Raw genomic sequence first — 23,894 nt, 5'->3', positions numbered from 1 at the left:
AATTTAAAAAAAAAAGCAAAAATGATTATATTAAAATATCATTATTTGAGAACTTTTTGTCTACATTTAACGGTGTGGTGTAATATTTTTGGAGGAATGAAACTAATATTGTTAGGGTTAGAAGATTATTAACACTATTCGTGTGAAATCAACAGATGGAATGTGCTCTTTTAGTTTATTTATATGAATTTTCCTTCTATGGTAACTTTGTTAAAGAACTTAATGTTTTTGGGCATGTGGAGTCAGAACATGTAAAGAACTGGCAAACATATCTCAAATATTATGAGGATTCTGTCTTTCCTGGATTGGAACCCCTTTTTGAAGATTACGAAGAAGGTGGAACACTTGGAAAATTTTTATCTGAATTGGTTTAAAGATGGAGAGGTAAAATAAAATCCTTAATATTCTTATAAAGTTTATTCCCAATTGAAGACAATTCATCTAGAGCTTATTCTTCCTCAAAAGATATTCCAAAGAGCTTCCAATAGAACTTGGAATCACTCAATTTCAGTTTTTCTAAAATTAGTTATGAATTTTTAAAGTTTGGCCAATTAATTGGTTACTATGAATAGTACCCATGAGCAAAAATGTTCAAAGTCCAATTTTTTAAACTTTTGGCCATAAAATTTGATTCCATTTAACTCTATTTGGATGGTTATTTGGTAAGACAAATAAAAGTGTTATATTTTTAGCATCAAACCAAAGGTTCTGGCATTAGTTAGAATGCTCTGATTTGAGGAAAATGCTACTGTTCATTCATGGGATAGTTTTGGTCATTATGTGTAGGAAAAAGTATAATAGCTTGTTTTGGCTATAATAGTGATTCAAAGGGTTCAGTTAACCAGAGGAAAGTGGGAGAATCTTTTCCTTTGTGGTTTGATGAGGATGAGGATTATAACCTCCTAGCCTACTTTTATTATGATACTTTATGGGACAATAACCCTCCACCTGACATAGCCACAGTTGCTTCCAATGATCCTCAAAGAATTGAGGTCATTCAGATATCTGATGATGGAGCCAGATGCAGTGAGGTCAAACTACTTCCTATCATGAAGGAATTCCACACCATAGAGGACCTGGTCAAGGATTTTAGAGAGAGGGGCTGGTATATTAAGCCCAATGGGAACCAGTATGCCCATGTATACCTGAGACATCTGGAGGACATCCGAAAGCTTCACTATTATATGACTAGGGAGGATTATACCCTAGAGACTACTGATTGGGCTTTAGCACTACTTGGAGTACTCCCTAGGACCTGGCTTTGGAGGGAAGGTGTGAGAGATATTTGCAACTGCATGGACACCAGCAGCTTCAATGATCTCATAGACACCCTTGAGATCTTCATGAGGAATACATTTTCTTGAGTTAGATATACTTAGTTAGATGTACTCTAACCTTAGTATTAAACCTTTTGGACTGTAAATGTATGTGACTGGTTAAAGTATGTATGACTCTCTTGGCTTCTGTGTAAGGTATAAATGTATATAAAGTACATGGTTATGAGAATCATTATGCTTCTGTTCCTCTTGTAGTTAAGTAAAAGTGTACACTATGGTAAGAACATAAAGAGAGGTCGAGTGAGTCAGGAGGAATAGAGAACACTGACCTTATTCAAGTAATTATAAATAGGCTAGATGAGCAATAGTGTATGTTGCAACAATTGCAAGCTACACAGGTAAGGCAACAAGAGGAAAGGGACGTTGCCATAGCAACAGTGGTGACAATGGCAATAGCTTAGTTTAGACCACCTGAGCAAAGAGAACCAGTTCAACCTCAACCAGTCCAACCATAGCAACCTGTAGTAGAACAAGTAAGGCCAACTGCAGAGCAGGATAACCTACAGCAGTGGATTACTCGCTTCTATAAGCATAATCCACCGGCATTTGAAGGAAGAGCTTGAAGGAAAGGAAAAAGGCTTGCAAAAAGTAGCTAGCATTTACTTTTTAAATGTTATATTGCATTGTATTTATTACTTTATATTGTGCTATGTTGCTCTGCCATGAGGTGGATGAGAAGATGATGTTATGTGATGTATAACTCCATACATGTAATGCCTTGGCTTATGCTATGTTGAGTGCTATGAATGAGCAGTATGTTATGTCCTTTCCATGGCATGTGCATTAAGTGAAAGTATGAATTAGAAAATTCATTTAGCATAAAATGTTTTGCTTGTGTGACATTATAAATGTGGTCCTATGCTACTAAGATTCCTATGAATCTTACCCCATGTTTAATAAAAATTTAAGGCCCTCAATATCACAAGGAAAGGGCAAAGAGATGGTCAATGCATGAAGAAAGTATAGCTACAATGGCACTTTATGATCTTTAGTCATTTCATGCATTTTTGAGGAAGAATATAAATGAATATTTTGTGATGACTTTATATGAGTGCTTTATGCAATTATATGATAGAGTATGTTGTGTAAATCAATTATGTGGTTGATTAATTGGTATGTCAAGCTAGAGAATTAATTGTGGGAAGAATTGACACTTAGGGATAAAAGTCAACTATTTGAGAAGAAGTTTTGACCGATGTTAATTTGAGCTATTGTAGGAGTTAATTCATGAAAATTTTCAAATCAATAGATGTTATTTTTCCCTTTAAAATGAGTGGTAATATGCCTCAAATGGATAATCATGCAAGAAGTTATGCTTATTTAAAGTTAGGCAAAAATACTGAAAAAATTAAAAAGTAATCAAATGAACAGTACTTTTTGAAATTAAATCCGGGCTCGAATTTGAAGAAAATTTGAAATATCCTTCCTTTAACCCCTTAAAGTACGTGTTTGGAAGCGTTACAGTTCAAGCAAATCACGAAACAAGCTGGTAGATTGAAAATTTGTAATTGGTTCTCGAGTTACTGTTCACTGGTTAAATTCTAGATTTTTTGTCTAACTTTGAAAAACCATAATTAATTATAGAAAAATTATATTGAGGTGGTTTAAAATTTTATCTGAAGCTCTTTTAGTTTTGTGTAGGAAAAAAATATAAAAAATAAACTTATTTCTTGTCAATTTGTACAGTTTATTTGTGAAAGTTTACTATTCATTTGGTCAAAACTATACTTTCTAGTTTCTCTTCCTTGACTTTGATCAAGCATAACTCTTAGTACACACATCCATTTTAAGTTATCTACTACTTGTTTTAAAGCTTAGGATGTGTACTTTAATCATATCAAAATTTCATTATCAAAATCAATCATTTATCTTACTTCCACTCTATCAATATTTTGTGACTCATTTAAAGATAACTTATCCCTTTTCTTGCATTAATAAATCATAATTAACTCCATCCATGCATGATACCATTCCATCCATGTATAGGCCATTCCCATACAGCATCATAGACAATTATACAAGCCATCATTATCATTTATCATTACATACCATCAATGACACATTTATAATATACATTGGTATAAAAATTATGCAATTTAATACAATGGATTTCTTCAATTCATTTTCTCTTTCCTTGCTTCCACTTCATGCATCATATACTTGACCATTATCACCTATTATGCTTGGTTAAGGGAGAGTGAGATTCGAGAGAATCTTAGTAGCAAACACTACCATTTATGCATGCAAGATGGATGCAAGTGTATGACATGCTTACTTAATTTAACTCATGCTTACATATAACATATTCTCATGCTCAATGTTTCATATTAACATGCTTGGTCATGAAAACCATCAATGAAACAGAGCATCATACTAGCATTAACATTTCATAACATTATCAAATCACATAATGCATATTAACACATAAATATGCACATAAAGCATATAAGAAAAGTAAGTTCACTACCTTATAACCTTAAACTTTCTTCTTCTCCCTTTTACTTCCAACCATTAAGGTTGTTTGCTCAACCTTTACCATTCATTTTCCTTGATGTCTCATTGCTCTAAATGAATCAACCCATCATTTGTCATTCATTTATTAGAGCCATGATAATCAACAACATCAATACTTTGTTTTCTTTGAACTATATTGACTTCTAACTTTTAAGCTTGATTTCCAACCTTTTTAAAATTAATTTCACATGCTATTCGCACAATTTTTCATGTAGAGTCCATTTCTAAGCTCAAAATCTTGAAAATCAAACTCCTTCCCGGTAAACCAACCTTGACCGAATAGTATGTACTTTAGGGTCTAAAAATTCCATTTTCAATTCTAATACTTCCAAACTTGTCCCGTACAATTTTTCATTTTAAATACATTGAAAGCATCAAAATCATCAAAATCTAATCCTAGTCCCAAGAACTAGCTCTGGCCGAAATATTACTCAAGTTATATAATCATGAAATTCAATCAATTTTAACATAAAACCTTGATTCTTATTCCTTTCAAGCCTTTAAATATTATTCTAACATCAATTTTGTCACACCTCCTTTATTACCTCATTATATAACAATTAAAACCATTCAAAATGCTTGATTTAAGCCCAAAAATTGAAAATTTTTCAAATTTCAATCCAAGTCGGGACTTGGTACTTCCAGGCCGCAACTTGAAGTCATAGAAGCAACCTTTGCTGCTAGGTTGTGACTTGGGATTCCCAGTTCACAACTTAGGATCACAGAGAACCCTTAGGTACTATTCACTGAGCATTTTCCAGATTGCAAGTCCAATTTTGAAAATTCATAACTAATTATAGAAAAATCAAAATGGAATGGTTCCAAGCTTTATAGAAAGCTCTTGACATGCTCTCTAAAGAAAAAAATACTCATTAGTATCCAGATCTCATGCATCGTCCCAGAATTCATTCAATGTGGCATTATTCATTTGGTTATTTTTTAATTTTTCAGAATTCATACCCAACTTTAGAAGGACATAACTTTCTGTGCAAAACTCTAAATCTAGTGAATTACCACTTATTTTAAAGCTAAAAATGAGATCTATAAGCATGCCAAGTTTTAGATCCAGATTCATCTAATTGCTCAAAATCACGTTAGTCAAACTTGACCCTTAAAAAGTTAATTTTTATCCCTTAAGTCACCATTCTTGATTTTTCCTTTCTCTTTCAATTCATATCATTAATCTACTTATAATCCAAAGCTAAAGCAAAGCTTTTAATCAAATATTCACATACACATTTTCATAGGTCATTGATACAATTGTTCAACATAATTCACAATAATCCATAAAAATTACAAACATAGTTCAAAGAGGCACATAAATCAGTTTTCTCCCAAGATGACTTCCTTCCCCTTGTCCTTGCTTGATCCGACTCCTAAGTGGTAAATTTTGAACATAAAAAGTGAGATTTCATAGAAATCTCAGTAGCAGAGAACAATAATCATCATGCAATTCATGCTATGTAAAAATGTGACATGTATATGTAAAATCAATGTCATTATGCATCATTCCATGTGTATACTGTGTGCCATGGAAAAAGAGCAAAGAATCATACCATTAAGCCATTCCTCATACATATTGCCAAAGCATATTCAACATATAATCCCATGCATAATCACATAAATTGCTCAATCACATCATGGCAATTAACACACACACATTTAAACAAGCAAGAAAGCAATCAAATTATAAGTTCAATGCTACCTCTTGGTTGATGAACCAACTCAGCCTCCTTGTGAAAGTTAGGTTCCTTTTGATTCCTTGCAATATGCCTATCAATCTATGCATAAACACATGCCAAATTATCGATAATTCAAGTATAAACACAATTGCTTGAAATTAAGCTCAATTAAACATCTTTTTTCTTGATTTTTGCCTCTTTGTTTCCATCAATCTCTTTGCTCATTTCCACGTAATTTTTCATGTAGAATCTAAATATCAATTTAGATTTAACAAAATCACATTCCTTCCCCTTTAACTAGACTTGGCTGAATAGGGATAGTATATGTTTCAAAAATTTTATTTTTGATTTCAATGATTTCAAACACTTTCCCTTAGTGTTTTCCTACACAAAAACACCTTTTGGACTCATTGGAATCATCAAAACACATCAAAACAAACTCCTATCCCAAGAGTGAGTCATGGTCGAATAGGTGCTATGAAACCCTAGCTTTGATTTCTCCCAAAAATCAATCCAAACATCACTTGAACATGATAATTCTAACTCATTTTTAAAGCTTATATCCTTCCCTAATCCATGCATGTCTTGACCAAAATATGGCAGCAACATCTCCTTGAATTATAATTCAATTATTCAACCAAAACAAGTTTTAATCTCAACCATAATAAAGCTTACACATACGTTGATGAATCCTTGACTAAAGCTTGATGATTCCTTATCCAAAAGCACTAACTAAAATCAATTCCAAAGCTCAAGAGAACACTTGGATAGCATCTCCCTCTTTTGTCAATTTTTACCTATTTTTGTATATTTTAGGCAGGTATTTAAAGAAAAATTTTCTGCCTATACCTTACAAGGGATCACCCTCTCGGCTTAGCGTCTTCCCTTTTAGGCTTGGTCTTCCTCCAATTGAAATTCCATTTAATAATGATGTTCTCATTTAATTTAATATACCTAGATTCTAATCAAAGTATTATTCAAATCTCATTAATTAAATATATTCATATATCATAATGTCATACCTGACCAATTTTCAAACGAATTAGGTATTACAAGTTTTCAAGAATTTAGTTGATTTTTGCAAGGGAGAGATGATTTCAAGCAAGAAGGCCCCACAAAAGAGTGTGTAGGTTATTATAACATCAATGTTGTCAAACTTGACTGAACTGATAATTGTAGAAGTTTTTTTCCGTGCTGTAAAAAAAGAAAAGGGAGAGGGCTACCACCATAGAGCCAAGAGCTACCAAATGAACAAGGCATCCTACTTTTCTATGCCAAACAGTTGAGGCCTTAGTGTAATGCCATTCATAAACATATTTAGGCCTAAGCTCCACTTGAAGAAGAATGAATCGTTCTGTCGTTGGGTCTTCAATAACAATAAGCAGATGGAAATGTCAAAGCTTCAGTTCAACATCTGGGTTAGGGCTGCTGGCAATGTACAATGCCTGAGTCCTCTCAAAGCATTTGATGAATTACAAACAAAAACCAGAATCATGGGAGCCCATAGTGTGTTTTGTGGAAGAGTGAGAACAAACACATAAGCCGCCACCCCTACCGAGAACAACAACCCAGGTATTTTCCTGAGCCATAGTTGATTGTCCTCCAAGGAAAAAACAGTGATTGTGTCCGAAGTGTACTAGAACAAATGGGGCCTACAGAGCCCTCAAGATTTTCTTGTTGCCGCCATTGTTGTTGCCACCTGCATTGTTGGTGATGAGTCCCACGGTGAAGTTGGCAGCCCAATTAGCAAGCATGTACGCAGTCCAAATGAGGAATTGGAGCAGCAAGCTATCTAAGCGTGGCCTGAAGGGAGCAAATAAGACCAAAAACACTTGAACCAAGAAGCTAAACATGATGGCTCCTCGGACATTCCAAATGTCCCATATGTGTTCCACTCTTTCAAGGATGATTGTCACCATCTCTCTCACTTCTTTACTTTTGGCTTTCAACAAGGCAACAATAAACTTGCAGAAGCCAGTAAAATGACACACAAATATGGAGCCAATTTCGGTACTTATCGCTTCAATGAACACATGACACCTATATATGGAGCCCTTTGCATTTCGTGGCATATTTGATACTAATCTTGTGAGGCTTACAAACAAATAAAATAATGTGTTACTTAGGACCTAAGGTGACTAACATCCCAACTTAAAGTTGTTGTGTCTCCCTAGTTTCAGATATCATAAATTAATGACCAAAGTACACATCTAGTCGTATAACTTTATATAATTTGTCGTTTTGATCATCTAATTTTATGAAGTGTTTTTTTTTTAAAATTCATTTTAACACCATTAGTTTTATATGACAATTTTTTTACCAGTCATTATTATTTGGAAAAAAATAAAATTCCAGAATATTTTGTCAATTTTTAAAATTTCAATATTTGCATTTTTTGCTGAAAAAATTAATGATGTAAAGGTTAGAGGAGTGAAAGATCGGAACTAAAATAACTAAAACCCTCTGTCAAAATTAAAGTGAAATGTCTCCGTTTAATCTGCAGGTGGCACTTATAAAGCGTGGCTAAAAAATAAGTTTGAAATGAAAATCATATAGAGCCTTTACTTTGGGCATATCAGTTTTCGGTACAAAAATTAAATAAAATTAAATTTAAAAAAGGTGCATGTATGAAATAATTCCGGTGTTTTTATATATAAATAAAATATAAACTCCGGCATAGCAATTATAATAATATAATAAATATTACAACTATTCAATTGTCAAAGAGCTAAAAGCAACAATATTCCCCATAGCACTGGGGAGAATAATTTTTTTAAGGGAAACCATATTGAAGGTACCTATACTTTCTCTCAATTTTTAATTGGTACCTATGTGTTTTTTCCCTTTAATTAAACATTTAATTTTATCTTTTTAGCAACATTAGCTCTTATAACTTTGTTCTATTGATATTTTTAGTCTCTACATAGGGATTAATGATGTTAATAGAGGAAAAATAAAGATTTAGTTAAGAACAAAAAACACATAGGTACCAAATTGAAAATTGAAAAAAGTATAAGTACCTCCAATATGGTTTTCCCTTTTTTTAATCACGTGTACTTCCTGGTGAGCAAAGTGAAAAACATTTGTGATGCCAATCTTCAAATAAAGTATAATTTGAACTGACGAATCAATAAACAGAGAGATCCGAAAGGAAGATTTATTACTTTACTCGACTGAATAGAATATACATTTCTTTCTCAAAACTGCAAAAATTAAAGTTAATTTTCTTTACAAAATTCTATATTCTCTCAATCTTCATGAAAGAGGGATTTAAAGTTAATTTTCCTTATTTCTTGATTTATTAAAATCAATAAAATAAACTACCACCATGCCTATAATTTCGATTTACTCATGTCTAGGGAGCAACGAATCCTTACAAAATTATTAAGAAATTGATTCATCTATACAAATTTTCTTTTTAACTTCATACCAATAACTAAGATTTACTATGTAAATATTTGACGGTTAAATTATCTTAGGAATAACAGTTAAAAAGTTCCATTAATGAATGATAAAGTATATGTTTAGTTCACTAAATTTATATAAACTTTTTAGTTTCTCAAACTTATAAAGTATATTTTCAATCTCTTAATGCTAACACATTTAATTTTATTAACGAAAAATATTGACTCAACAAATTTGAATGCAACTCTGTAATAAATTGCTAATATATCAATTTTTAATTTAACTTTTATAAATTAAAAAATATTTAAAATAAAATCTATTGGAGATATATGTGCCTGCAATGTCAACAACTCACCTTTCAAAATATCAAAATAAAATATTAGAAAAAAATTTCAAATAGTCCCCACTATACGGCCAATTAACTTTCATTCGTCCACAAACACATGTAGAAATTTTACCACACATCAAGAACCAAAATGAAATTTAATGTTGTTGGTGAAAAGACGTTGATTGCCATTACTTTTTTTTTTAAATGATAGCAGCTATATTGCTATAATTTTAAATTTTTGAAACAATATTAGACCCAAAAAAATAACTTCCGAGTACTTGATGTTTCTGAGTAAAGCCTTTAAGAATAAATTTGCATTTCAACCTTATATGTGTGTGTTTGTGTAGGCGTGCTGATTTTTCAAGCACCCTTGCACTATTATTTTAAAACATGATAATTTTTTTGAAAAAAAGGTAACTAGATACTCATTTCTTAAATTTAGTGCTGAGTTTAAACTCTACAGGTCTTAAATATTTTTTTTAAAAGGTGCAACCAACACCCTCATATCTAGTATGTTAATTTTTTATAATGCATCTAACATTTTGATATTATTTTCCTATTACATTCAAAATGCTTATTTTACTACTGACCTTGCACGTTTTAATTCGAAACAATGAAACCAATACTAAGCAACTGAAAAGAAAAGGTTGCTGTAAAATGTGGACCTTTGAGTATATATTTTGTGATAGAACAATTTCGTGGATTATAATCTTTTTTTCTCCACTAGTATAAGCTGAACATGGATGTAGAAGAAGAATAAACCTTGAGATTTTATGTGAAAAAAATTTATGTAATGACAGAGCCCATAGGTAAGAAAACAAATTAAAGAAAAATCAACAGTGACGAGACACCTGGATGCTCTAAAGAAGAAAGAGGAAACCCAAATATTCAAATTAACAATAAGTTCAGAATATCAATCCAGCTGCATATGCAAATTTACTTAAGGGTCGCTCTTATTGTAAGCATCACTCCAAGACTCACGATTACATGAGAAAATTGTGAACATACCTATTTATGCTTTTACCTTGCGCGTAAGAACAACAAAAAACAAATGGAACTTAAGCTTGGGAACATCCATGATTTCTGGGAATTCTCTAACTTTGTCAGTGAAACGCTCAAAAAGTTCATCAACAATTCCCACTCCAAAGTGATTCTCAATCAGTACTTCCAGCACAGCTCGTAATCGAGAAACAAAAGATTCAATGTTTGGTACGACAAAGCAGTTGTTATCCAGTACCTCTGATTGTTCTATGCTGAAATCTTCATTAGTTTCAAGTACTTTCATCAAATCCTTCACATGTGGGTAAAATACAGGAACATTAAAAGTGTTCACTTTTTCTTCTTGAATCAATCCCTGCAATGACAAGAAAATTATTAGTATCGTAATAATAGTTAGTTAAAGGAGATATTTTGGGAAAACCAACATTTTTATAATAAAATAATTAATTTTAACTAATTTTTTAATATTTATAAATTAGTTATGTAATTCTTACATTTAGGACCAAGTGAGATACTATTTACAATCCATAAGCAATATAGTTTATTTCTCAAAGTTAATGTACCAAGTAAATCAGAGTCTCGTTACTTACCGATTTGGCCATGTCCGTTAGACAGCTTGCCAATAGCTCAAAATCTTTCCCAAGATACAAGTCCACTTTAAAATCAATATCATTAACTACATTCATCAAACAAGCCATGATCCCATTGTCTACAAGCTCTTGTGCTCTGGCTTGTAGAAATGCCTCCCAATCCATCTTAAATTGTCTCTGATAAGCATCATAAACTTCACTTGGGGCATTAGTATAGAAAATCCTCCCCTTGTTCAAAGCACCACAACTTCTATCTGTAAGTTCCTTGGGCAACTCAGATAGCCAAGACAATGCTGCAGAAGTGTGAACTAAATGCAGGCTTTGTTTTGGAAATAAACGTCCATAGAAAGAGCCAGGAATTCCAGCTGCAAAATAGTTTCTATTGGGAGGAAGGTTTTGAAAGAGAGTGTTGAAATCGTTTGATGCTTGATCATTGAAGAAGACTAGGACTTCTGGAGCAGATTGATTTTGAGATTGGCATTTGAGTTGTATTGCTTCTGTTATGTTTTGAATTGCAATGAAGGTGTTTGGCCCGGTGGAGCAACCCAAGTCAGCTATGCAGATTAGGTTATTAGAAGAAGCAGAAATGGCTTTAAAATCAAACTTTTTGGTAACGGCATTTTGGAGATGGTGCTTGGCTGCTTCAATTGCTGATTTCTGCATGTATTATATGATTATATGTACTTGCATTTCTTATAGTATTTGGCCAAAGGAAAAAAAGGATAATAGATCAAATAATACAAAAAAAACAGTGAATTAGTGATGAAATTTGAAAATTTCTTAGAAGAAAAAAAATTTGCGCTTGTTGCTGATGGTAAGCGTCATTATATATGAGCTTAAATATTTGTTTGAATTACGATAATAAACTTAATAGAAACAATGATAGATGACTAAAAGAGAGAGAGAGAGAGAGAAATGTGTGATTACTTTAATAGAAAGAAAATATGTACTCAAAAGTGACCGTTTATATATCAATCACGAAATTGGAAAAAAATCCATAATATCTTTTATACCGAAATTCCTTGCAATTAATATAACTTGTAAGAATCTCATTTTTTACATTTTTCCCTATGAAAATTTATTTGTAAAGTAGGTAGTATCATCGGCTGGACCCCCAAAAAAAAAAAAGAAATATTATGATCAAATACCTGACCGGTTGAGTTTTGAGCATAGCTATGAGGACCTTCTCCTCCTTTCATCACATAAGATTTAGGAAACACACAGTCAGATTCATTCTCCATCTAATTTCTCTTCTATTTCTCTGCATTGTTCAAATATGTATATTAAACTTATATAGTAACACACACACATATGTAACAAAAAGGAAAAAGAAAGTAAATAAATGGATATCGACAACTTGCCCTTGATTCTATGTAAAATATTAAAGTAAGAAGAATTTGTTGGCGAGATGGAAGGGTAGAGTTAGAAATTAAGGATTGAAGTAGAGAGAAAAGGTGATCGGAACTCATATATATAACTAGAAATTACACAATCCAATATATATTTGCTTAGATTTGAAATCTCATTAACAACACTTTTCATTAATTCAGTATATTCAAATTTCAATTAAAATATCATTTAAATATCATTAATTGAATATACTCGGATTTTATAAAATTATACTTGACATATTTTTAAACGAATCGGGTACTATAAGATTTTAAGAATATAATTGATAATTGATGATTGGAGCCATAGATAGATGAGGAGGAGGAGCCACTTGATACAACTCTTAACTTGCACTCCACAGTACTCCATCCGTCCCATTTTATAAGCAACAACTTTCATCTCTTTCTTGTTCCTAAATATAAGTAACATTTACAAGTTGTATTAAATTTTTACAGCAAATTTTTTATTTTACCCCCATTAGTTACTTATTTTAATACTCAATATATTTATTATCTCATTTCCTAAATCATCATCTCTCCATCACACATTATCTCTCTTCCATAATTCTCTTTATTATAATAATTTTCTTATTTTCCCTCTTATACTCTTTCTCCCCTATAAATAAGGGCATTTTAGTAAAAGAATTTATAATTTTTACGTATTTATTGTATTTAACTAATTTTAACTAACATTTTGATCTACGTAATGAGTTTTAATGTTATTTATAATATGGGATGGAGGGAGTATTTAATAAATTAATTTATAGTTGGCCAAAAAAAAAAAAGGTTCCTTGATAATTCTCATCATTAACACGCCTACATATATTATTCTTCCTAAATCGTTTTAATTCGTTCGTTATTTAATAATTTTGCACACATACTTATAAAGGATTAAGCTAAATCTAGCATTCTAGCTAGAGGTTTTTCTTTCCTCATTTGCAAAGAGAAATTTTACTTTTTACTTCCCAAATACTCAGTTAAATAAGGCCTCCCCAAATAATTAGTTAAATAAGACATGTGAATTGAAGGTTGATGTGCATTTATTACTTTAAAGTATTCTTCTTTTCCCAACAGCACTCAACATCTGTTTTAGTGCAATTTTACTCTTAAATCATTTCTTGAGTTAATCTTTTGAATAATCTCTTTTTATATTTTCAATACTCATCTTCATAGTTTTAATAATCATTTTCAACATATTTAATGAACAGTTTCTCAATTTTTTCTGTAGTCATCTTAAATGTTTTCGAGACTTATCTTCTATATTTTCAATCTTAATTTTTAATTATTTTTTCAATACTAAAAGCATGGAAGACAAGTACCGAAAACATTTAAAATTACTATTAAAAACATTTTAAAAAAGGAAAATATTCCCAGTGCTCATTTTAAAAGCTTTTAGCATTTAATTTTTTATGTTTTTTGTACTGAAAATAATTAATAATCATAATTAAAATTATGGAAGATAAGTCCAGAAAATATATAAGATGGACGTTGAAGAATGTGGAAAAAAAATGTTAAAGATGATATTAAAAAAAATGAAAGACGGGCACCAAAAATATAAAAAGAGAGCGATTAAAAAAATTAAAATTTTAACTCAGGAAATATATTAAGGCCAAATTGCACCCAAAAAATTACTTTTGAAACATTGAAAACTAAATTTATGGGTCTTCATCCAATGCTTATCAGATCGTGCATGCATGTGTGGTGAAATCTCAACGACTCCAAATTTCATAATTTCATCCAAGACCCGACACCAACAAGTGACAATCGAAAATCCCATGGCTTCAACAGCAAACACGCAAGTGTGTGCGTGCGTGTGTGTGTGTGTGTGTGTGTGTAAACTGCTGTTATGAACTTATTATAAGCATCCTCTACTCTCCATTACTCTTAATCTGCAGAAAGTTTCCACATGCACTAACTGATTCACACACGAATCATCATCGATCAGCTTTCTGATCTCACTCATCAACTGAATTAACTAACCAGATCAGATGAAGGAAATGAAGATGGGAGAAGGTTTAAGAGACTGACCTTAGTCCAAGATCAGCGTTGCATGTAGCGCGCGGAGCTCTCTTCCTCTCCTCCGCCTTACTCTGTTTCTGTCTTCCTTGCTCTGTTCTGCATCGAATGGGAGAGGGGCTGAAGGGGGTCAATGACTCTGGTTTTATTGAAGCCAAAGGACCGTTCTATCCTTCACTTAATCTTTGTTTGCAACTTCGTCCCTTGTTAAGCAGTCCTAACAAAAACGTTTCCTTCTTTGAAAATCTCCTCTCTTTCCCGAAATATTCTTGCATTTCGAACTTCTTGCCATGTTTTCGTTAGGATTGCTTGACAAACGTTTTTGTGATTTCAATTTCCAAAGTTAATAACCATCTCATATTTTTGGATTCACTTTTTCAACAGGAAACGTGACATACGTTTGGCTTCAACACATGTTTGGATCACTTTTGTTTTTTTGAGATTAGCTTTTGGTAAAATGCCATTTCAATGTTGAAGTAAATCTAAGGTGCTTGTCACTAACGCATCGTGCAGAGAGAAAAGATGATAATAGGAAAAAGACAAAATTATCCCTACCAAATTTAATTATTTGTTATTTTCCTAGTCTTATTTATGAAACACTTTCGGCATGTTTTATACAAACAAACAAAAATATTAAACTATATTAACTCTTCACTAAAATATAATAATTTGATATTGAGATTGGTATTTGAGTTGTATTGCTTCTATTATATTGTGTGTTGCAATGAATATGTTTGGCCCAGTGGAACAGCCAAAGTCTGCTATGCGAATTTGGTTTGCTGGAGAAACACAAATTGTTTTCAGGTCAAAGTTATCAGTTGCTGTACTTTGGAGAAGCTTTTTGGCTACTTCAATTGCTGATCTCTGCAGATATCATGTGGTTTATTAGTTAATTTGGTTAAAAAGCAAATTTGCCAAGAAGTTTCTATTCAAGAGCAATATTGTTCTAGACGTGTCATTTTCAAATAAATTATAGTTATTTTTAATTAATATATATGCTACTTCTTGTTATGCATTAGGAAAAGACACATTGTTAATATCAAATTTAGACTTGTCATTTTTTTAGTAAAGACGTGTCATTTTCAAATAAATTATGGTCATTTTTAATTAATATACATGCTATTTCTTGTTATGTATCAAGAAAAGTTGTTTTGTTAATATCAAATTTAGACTTGTTATCTCTCAATTAAGACTTGTCATCCTCAGGTAAATTGTTGTCATGGGTTGGAGTCACAGTAAAAAAGTCAACTTATATTTTTGTTTGCATTATAAGATTGAGAAGTTTTTGATGGCTTAATGGTCTTTTTCTTTTTTTTGTTAGCCCAAATGGCCAAGGGGTTGTGGGATCAAATCATATCCCCACCACTTCTTGCAATATTCTTCCGTGCAAAAAAAAAAATGTCACAAAAAACCACCTACGACTAGTCACCGGTGGTGGTTGCCCGCCACCGACCACCAGTGAGGGGCTGAGCTTTTTTTACAAAAAAAAAAAAAGAAAAGAAAGAACAAATGGCATTTTTGTTATTTTACTAAATTTTAAAATTTCAATTTGGGAAGGACTTCCCTCTTTGTCATTACATTTCCTTAACTTTCCAAATTAGAATATCATATATTCCGCCTTCTTTATCTGTCATTTTCCCATAAGAAATTGTTAGGATAATTAATTATATTTTTTCACTTTGCCCTATTAATTACAACAGAGTGTTTTAAATATAGGAGAAAGAAGAGAGAGATGAAAGATAATAAAAAAATGTATTTTTTTAAAAAAAGTATACTTTATTACTTTCTAATCACATTCTTTAATCTTAAAATACAGGAATTTTATTATTTTAGGACATATTTAATAACTTAACTACCAATTTTTTATTTACGAAAAATTTTAACTAACTTCTTATATTTTGGAGTCTGCACCAGAGGGAGGATATAGATGAGGAGACACATCTAATACAACTCTTAGCTTTCACGTAACATATTTAATATCAATCTATACTTATTATTTGTTACTTGTAATAGTTTCTCACATGTACTAATGTACTAATGGGAGCATTAAATAGATAAGGACAAAGATTGGGTCCAGTTAATTAGATCAAGCTGGTCCGGTTAACTAATTAGCTTCTGCCACATATTAATTGGACGCATCGTCACTTAACACCGTTAATGGCTTCTCCTTATATGCCAATGCTGTCCCCTCCGCCCGCCTCCACCTTTCCCCTCCATTTTCATCCCCAAATCCTAATTAATTTCCACTGAATCTCTATACGCTCACAGATTCAACACAACAAATTCTTACGCAACAACCTAAGAAGCTTCTAAATTAACATCTTCAACAACGAAGACCATGTCGATATAGAAGGGACTAACTAATTAATTTATATTTAACACCATAACTCCTTCGGATTGGAAGGGAATATTAGCCAGGACCAGGAGGGGATGAGGCTTCGTCAATCATCATTCATCAGGCCACTTGTCTTCATGCTGAATGTTAGACCCTCTCCCATCGAAGAAGCAAGCATTGAGTTGTAGAATAGACATTGCTTCTACTTCCTATCTAACCCCTCGAAGTCAACTCTAGCGCCATCGAGGCATGTGGTGATGATGGAGAGCAGCCTAAAGCGCATCAACTCTAGCACCAATCTGTGTGCTTTCTTCCTAATTGAAGCCGCTGCTGGTGCCGCTGCCTGCTAAAAAGGTCAAGTAAATTAAGGCAGGTCAATGGTTCCTTGAGATACAAAATGATAGTACCATAAACCCTTGTATCTTCTCCCTCCATCAAGTTCAACAATCCCTCTTTTCCTGGTTGGCATCTCTCTACCTCTCACTCTGCCTTCTGATATTTCACCATCCATCTCTCTCTTAGCTAATTTAGCCATTTGACTTTGGACATTTATAGATATAAAACAATCGACTGCATTTCCTTAGTCTAAGATTGACTTCGAGGCAATTTCACCGCCTCCTCGCACAATCGGTCGATCCTCATTAACGGGGTTAGTTGGTGTTAAACGATCATGTGTCCAGTTAATATATGTGGCAGAAGCTAATTGGTTAATTGGACCAACTTGACCTAATTAACTCGATCTAAGTTTTGTTCAATAGATAAAACCTTTCACTTTTATGCTTACTAATAATAATATTAAATACTAATATATTTTCTCTCACTATTCCTCTCTCTCTTCACTTTCATTATAATTGATAAAAATAAAACATTAAAAGAAGTACAAATGACAAATAAAAAGGACCAAAATCCCTTCCTAGCACTAGAGTGTTAGATTCATTTTTAATTCTCATCATTTAATACACCTACATTTATTATCTATCCTTGATCACTTCAATATCTGATTATTTAATAATACTCCTTCAAGTTGTTTTTATAAAATACAAATAATCAAATTGTGTTTTTACAAACTTCAAATTTACTTTCAGCTCAACTAATAATGATAATAATAAGATGGACACAAACATAATAAAAATCACTTCATAATGAATGAAAAGAGAAGTACATTACCACAAAATTATATAACAAACTCTAAAAACATTAGACAATATATGTCACCTTCACAGTCTCACTACCATTCATGATAATTATTAAGTCCAACAAGGGAATAAAAGCAGCATTGCATTATCATCATAATTAAGCTCATCATCATCATGAGAGAATAACTAATATCTTAATCATCTATGTCTATGCTCACACCTTGCGCTTGAGAACAACAAAAAGCATAACAAGTTTGAGCTTCTGGGGATACATCATGAGTTGTGGGGATTTCATAAGTTTCTGAGCAAAGCGATCAAAAAGTTCATCAACAATTCCATCACCAAAGTGCTTCTCAATTAACACTTCGAAAGCAGCTCGGCATTGAGAAACATGTCTGCCCAAGTTTGGCTCAATTATCAAGTTATTGCCATCTAATAGATCCATTTTCTCTACACTCAAATCTTCATTACTCTCAAGCATTTTCTTCAGATCCTTCAGCCGTGGAAAATATGTGGGCACATTAAAAGTGTCCACTTTTTCTTCACTTATAAGTCCCTACAATCACGAAATTGAAGGGGTAAAAAAACTATTAGCAAATTCTTGACGGGAAAATTGCTGAAAAGTCTTCCAGTGCAAAATTTACTGTCCAAAGTACACATAAGTCTTAGGTCCTTATGTGAGTGTAATCACTTTTTAGTTGTATGTAACATATTGTTAGCTATATACAAATATGTTTCTTTTTACGCATAATTAAAGACAGATTGCGTATAACTTAAAAAAAAAAGCCACTTGCTTGCACCTTGGTCCGTAAAAACATTTCATATATTTGGCATAATAAACTTTTTGCAACGAGGGGTATTAAGCAATTCTCTCAATCTTAAGTTTCGTAGTCATGCTTGACTCTATCAAATTCTTATCAGTTATTTGCTAATAGTACCTTTGATTCTAAGCGTAGGAACTAAATAATTAATTTATAGATATTAAAAAAATTAGTTTAAAAAAACAAAAACAAAACAAATTGCTCACCAGTTTCGCCATGTCCATGAGACAGCTTCCCAAAACTTCATAATCTTTTCCACCATACAAGTCCACACTAAAATCAATCACGTCATGAGCAGCAGGTATCAGAAGTATCATTATCCCATTGCCCACCAGTTCTTGTGCTCTGGCTTGTAAAAAGGTCGCCAAATCCATCTTAAACTGTCCCTTATAAGCATCTTCAACTTCTTTTGGAGCATTAGTATAGAAAATCCTTCCCTTATTCCAAGCACCACAGTTTCTATCAGTAAGCTCTTTGGGCATCTTAGATAACCAGGACAATGATGAAGATGAGTGAACTAAATGCAGGCTTTGACTTGGAAATAAACGTCCATAGAAAGAGCCAGGAACTCCAGCTGCAAAGTAGTTTCTATTGGGAGGAAGTTTCTGAAAGAGAGTGTTGAAATCATTTGACGCTTGATCATTGAAGAAAACCAAGAATTCTGGGGTGCTTTGATTTTGAGATTGAGATTGGTATTTGAGTTGTACTGCTTCTATTATGTTTTGTGCTGCAATGAAGGTGTTTGGCCCAGTGGAACAACCAAAGTCTGCTATGCGAATTTGGTTTTCAGGAGAACCACAAGTTGTTTTCAAGTCAAAGTGATCAGTTACTGCACTTTGGAGAAGCTTTTTGGCTGCTTCAATTGCTGATCTCTGCAGATATCATGGGGTTTATTAGCTAAATGGGTTAAAAAGCAAATTTGCCAAGAAGTTTCTACTCAAGAGCAATGTTGTCCCAGAAGTTTTGTTGGGTTCAAAGTTGTCATGGAAGTGTTAAAATGGAGTAAATTTATCTCTTACCATTAAAAATATTAATATTTTAACCGTCAGTATTAATTTTTTAATAGGGTGGAGCAACATTATTATATTTTGAAACTTTCAGGATAATATTGAACCCAAATAGACTTCCAAGAGAACATTAGTCCTGAACAAAAACTTTTAGAATAAATTTGCATCTTAATTTATAGTTAAATCTCAGGATAAGGTTCAATTTTGCCCTGAAAGTTTTCGCTTAAGAGCTATGGATATCTGAAAGTTTTCTTAGTAGCAATGTCACCCGAGAAGTATAAAACGCAATCTCACCCCACCTCTTAGAAAAGTTAATTTTTACTGTTAGTGTAACTTATATGGCACACTCAGCACAGCCGTATCAACATCATTTTAGCCATATCAGTACCTGAATCATTTCCTTCCTCTCTCTCTTCCTCGCCATCATCACTGCCGTTTTCTTCTTCTTCAAAGACAACCTCCTTCACCCTTCCTCTTCCAATCCCCAAAGCTTTCTCCTTCTCTGACCACCTTCCCTCACCTCCACCACCGTCCTCCTCATCTCCTCCCTCGATACTCCTCTCTTTTTTTTCTCCAAATGAAAAGTTGACATATCAGACATCTATTTTCTTCCAATTCCAACTCAAACAGGATCCCTATTTTTTCAGTGATATAATCTTTGGTTCCCAATGTTTCGAAGAAAAGATATTTTCATATGCCGAGTTATCATTATGAGCTTCTTCAAATGTGAGTATATGAGTTCACAGGAATCTCTTTTTCCTTGAAAGAGTGGTTTTGTTACTGCATTATTCATGGTTTTAATTCTAGAACCAAGATAATAAAATGCTAAAATCCAGTTGTTAAGATATTGACTAGAAGCATTGGAGAAGGAGCACTACTGATTACTCTGTTAATTCTAGAACCGAAATAATAAAATGCTAAATTCAACTTTCAGCATTGGAGAAGAAGACGAAACTCCAATGGACAGGGTAGTTATAACCTGGCATATTGAGTGCAATCTAAGAGTGCTATGTGTGTTTTAACAGTCAAAATTAACATTGGGATAACATTGATAGGATTTAAAAACTTCCCAGATAACATTGCTGCTAAAACAATTTTCGGATACCCACAGCTCCTAGGCAAAAATTTCTGAGGCAAAATTAGACATTTAAGTAGAGAAGATTATTCATCAAATCAAAAATTAAAATTAAAGATTTCAGGAGACAAAAATGGAATTAAGAGAGAAGATTAAAGATTAATTAAATGCCTGGAAGGTTGAGTTTTGAGCATAGCTGTGAGGACCCTCCCCTCCTTTCATGGCACATGATTCAGGAAAAGCATTGCTGAATTCGCTCTCCATATCTCTCTTCGACATCTGCATGATTCAAATCTGTATCAGATCCAGAAACATATGAATGTAACCAAAAGAAAAAGAAGATGAAGATGAAGACAAAGACGAAGAAGAAAGAAAATAAACAAGTAATTGGAGAGACAGAGTACTTGCCTTCAAGTTCGTATGAATGAGAGGAAGTAAGGAAATGTGAAAGATATACTTCCTCGGAAAGATATACTTCCTTGGGTCCTTAGTATGGGATTCCTCTTAGTTAGAAGGCTTTGGTAATTTTCATTTGACATTCATTAGCTTTAAAGAGTATTAAATATTCTTTAGTGCTCATATTAAATATTCTTTTTCATACGCCATATTCAATAAGAGTAATGAAAGAGGAAGTAAAACGTAGAATCATGTTGAAATTTAGCATAAAAATCACTTAAATTTTATGACAAATTTAATTTGTTTCTGAAAACAGCAAGAGTATAAACAATACTCTCTTTGATTCTTTTTATAAAATTCTAAAATTTGAATTTATTTGGTCCTTTTATGAGATTCTATTTACAAATATATGAACATAAAACACGTTTCTATAAATTTTTCCACTAATTAATCTTCTATTTTGTTTTACTATCTTTTTTTATACTACATCCTCTTTTATTATTTATCTTATTATTAAAATTTTATTTCTCATTTACTCTCCTATTAGTTTTCAAATAATTTTAATTATTTTCTTAAAATGTTTTTAAAAAGATCTAATAAAAAGGACAAGACTTCAAAGGGATTAATGTTGCCGTGCATTTAATGTGCAGAGCTACAAATAAACTAAGGCATTGAATGGCGTTGGCCCTGGAGTTCCCGGTCCTCGCTTCCCCACCGTGCACTGACCTGCCCTGTGCCTCCTTCTAGTACGATCGTTTTATTGATAATTACTCCATGTCGTACTTATACGTGTATTTGTATTTATAAGACAATTTCAACAAACTTAAAATTTTAAACTGTACTAATTTTTTTTAAATATAATAACTTCTCAATTTGATTCGTATTTAATATATATATTTTTTAAAAATAATCATCTACACTATAATAAATAAAAATAAAATATTATATTCACACTAAAAATTTAATGAGGTAATTTATAAATTAAAAAAAAATCTTCCGGTGCCTTATAAATAGATCAAAAGAGTAGTATAAATTAAGAAGATGTTTTGATGAAACTAAATCATAATTTTAAAAATGATTTTACAATATACAAAATAAGTACATGAAAAAAATTTTGTCTCGACTTACATAAAAATATTTTTTTTACCCGTTTTTTGGATAAACCAAACACCCTTTTATAAGTATGTTGGGTGCCTTTATTTTTTAGCTATTTTCTAAATCATCTGTCATGTTTGTATTTTTTTAATTTTAAATTTATAAGTCACTTTTAACATATTTCATATAAATAAAAAAATAAAATTTTATTAATTTTGCTTTAAAATTCAACAACTCTTAAACATTATTCTTATTTAATATATATTATATATCATAAAAGCAAAGTCAACACAATAATAAATACAATGTAAGATTGTGTATTTATATAAAAAAATTTCTCCCTCTACTATATAAATAGGACAAAAAAAATCCCTTCTCTCCACATTATAAATAAAATTAAAAGAGTATATGCTCACTTTAATTTATAATATAAAAGTTAGACTATTAATTTGAAGATAATAAAAAAATTACTTAGATTAGTTATTTATAACAATTGTATACCACTCTAGTTATTAATATAAGTCTCTTTTTATACTACATCCTCTTTCATTATTTATTTTATTATTAGTATTTTTATTTCTCATTTATTCTCTTATTAAATAAAGACATATAAAAAAATTCAACTTTTACTTGTTTTTAAATAATTTTAATTATTTTCTTAAAATGTTTTTAAAGAGATCTAATAAGAGGACAAGACTTGAAAGGGATTAATCGTGCCGGTAAAAAAAAGAAAGGGATTAATGTTGCCATGCATTTAATATGTACAGTTATAAATAAATTAAGGCATTGAATGGTGTTGGACTTGGAATTCCCGGACCCTGCTTCCCCACCGTCCGCAGCCTCCTGCCAGTACGATCGTTTTATTGATAATTACTCCTCGTCGTACTTATGCGTGTATTTATATTCATTAGATAATTTCAGCAAACTTTATATAAATTAAGAAAACTTTTAAACTGTGCTAACTTTTTTCTAAAATATAATAACTTGTCAATTTTATTTCTATTTAATATATATATATTTTAAAAAAATCATCTACACTATAATAAATTAAGAACAAAATATTACATTCACACTAAAAATTTAATGAGGTAATTTATAAATAAAAAATCTTTTTTGGTGTCTTATAAATGGGATCAGAAGAATAGTATAAATTAAAAAGGTGTTTAGATGGAACCAAATCATAATTTTAAAAATGATTTTACAATATACAAAGTAAGTATATGAAAGAAGTTTTATCTTCACTTGCATAAAAATACTTTTTTTACGTGTTTTTTGGATAAACCAAACACCCACTTATAAGTATGTTGCGTGCCTTTATTTTTTAGCTATTTTCTAAAATCATCTGTCATGTTTGTATTTCTTTAATATTAAATTTATAAGTCACTTTTAACATATTTTATACGAATAAAAAAATAAAATTTTATTAATTCTGCTTTAAAATTCAACAAATCTCAAGCATTATTCTTATTTAATGCATATTATATCTTAAATAATAAATACAAGGTAAGATTGTGTATTTATATAAAAAATTTCTCCCTCTACTATACAAATAGGTCCAAAAAAATCCCTTCTCCGCATTATAAATAAAATTAAAAGAGTATATACTCACTCTAATTCATAATATTAAAGTTAGATTATTAATTTGAAGATAATAGAGAAAATTACTCAAATTAGTTATTTATAACAATTGTTTATCACCCTATTAATATAAGTCACTTAGCTTGTAACACGTTCTCGTATAACAAGAAATGCGTTAAATTGATAAAAAAA

General features: G+C 31.6%; 2 protein-coding genes across 2 annotated transcripts; both read right to left on the bottom strand.

The window, feature by feature from the left end:
- Positions 1-7,185: 7,185 nt before the first annotated feature.
- LOC114716890 (probable S-adenosylmethionine-dependent methyltransferase At5g37990) lies at positions 7,186-12,096 on the bottom strand. Its single transcript, XM_028901956.1, has 4 exons — positions 12,004-12,096; positions 10,856-11,512; positions 10,291-10,620; positions 7,186-7,497 (listed from the first exon to the last, which is right to left on the bottom strand). Exons 1-4 carry the CDS (start codon positions 12,094-12,096, stop codon positions 7,186-7,188), a joined length of 1,392 nt encoding a protein of 463 aa, XP_028757789.1.
- A 5,661-nt stretch (positions 12,097-17,757) lies between these two features.
- On the bottom strand, positions 17,758-20,912 carry LOC114716889 (probable S-adenosylmethionine-dependent methyltransferase At5g37990). The gene is made up of 3 exons (XM_028901955.1): positions 20,805-20,912; positions 18,758-19,423; positions 17,758-18,286 (listed from the first exon to the last, which is right to left on the bottom strand). Exons 1-3 carry the CDS (start codon positions 20,910-20,912, stop codon positions 17,945-17,947), a joined length of 1,116 nt encoding a protein of 371 aa, XP_028757788.1. The 3' UTR covers positions 17,758-17,944.
- Between the last annotated feature and the right edge of the window lie 2,982 nt (positions 20,913-23,894).

This window comes from Neltuma alba, unplaced genomic scaffold (genome assembly GCF_004799145.2).
Source record: "Neltuma alba isolate B1F8T4 unplaced genomic scaffold, ASM479914v2 tig00011698_pilon, whole genome shotgun sequence".
NCBI classification, from domain to species: domain Eukaryota; kingdom Viridiplantae; phylum Streptophyta; class Magnoliopsida; order Fabales; family Fabaceae; genus Neltuma; species Neltuma alba.
The sequence above is the reverse complement of the archived record's forward strand: the minus strand, read 5'-3'. Positions and strand labels throughout refer to the sequence as shown.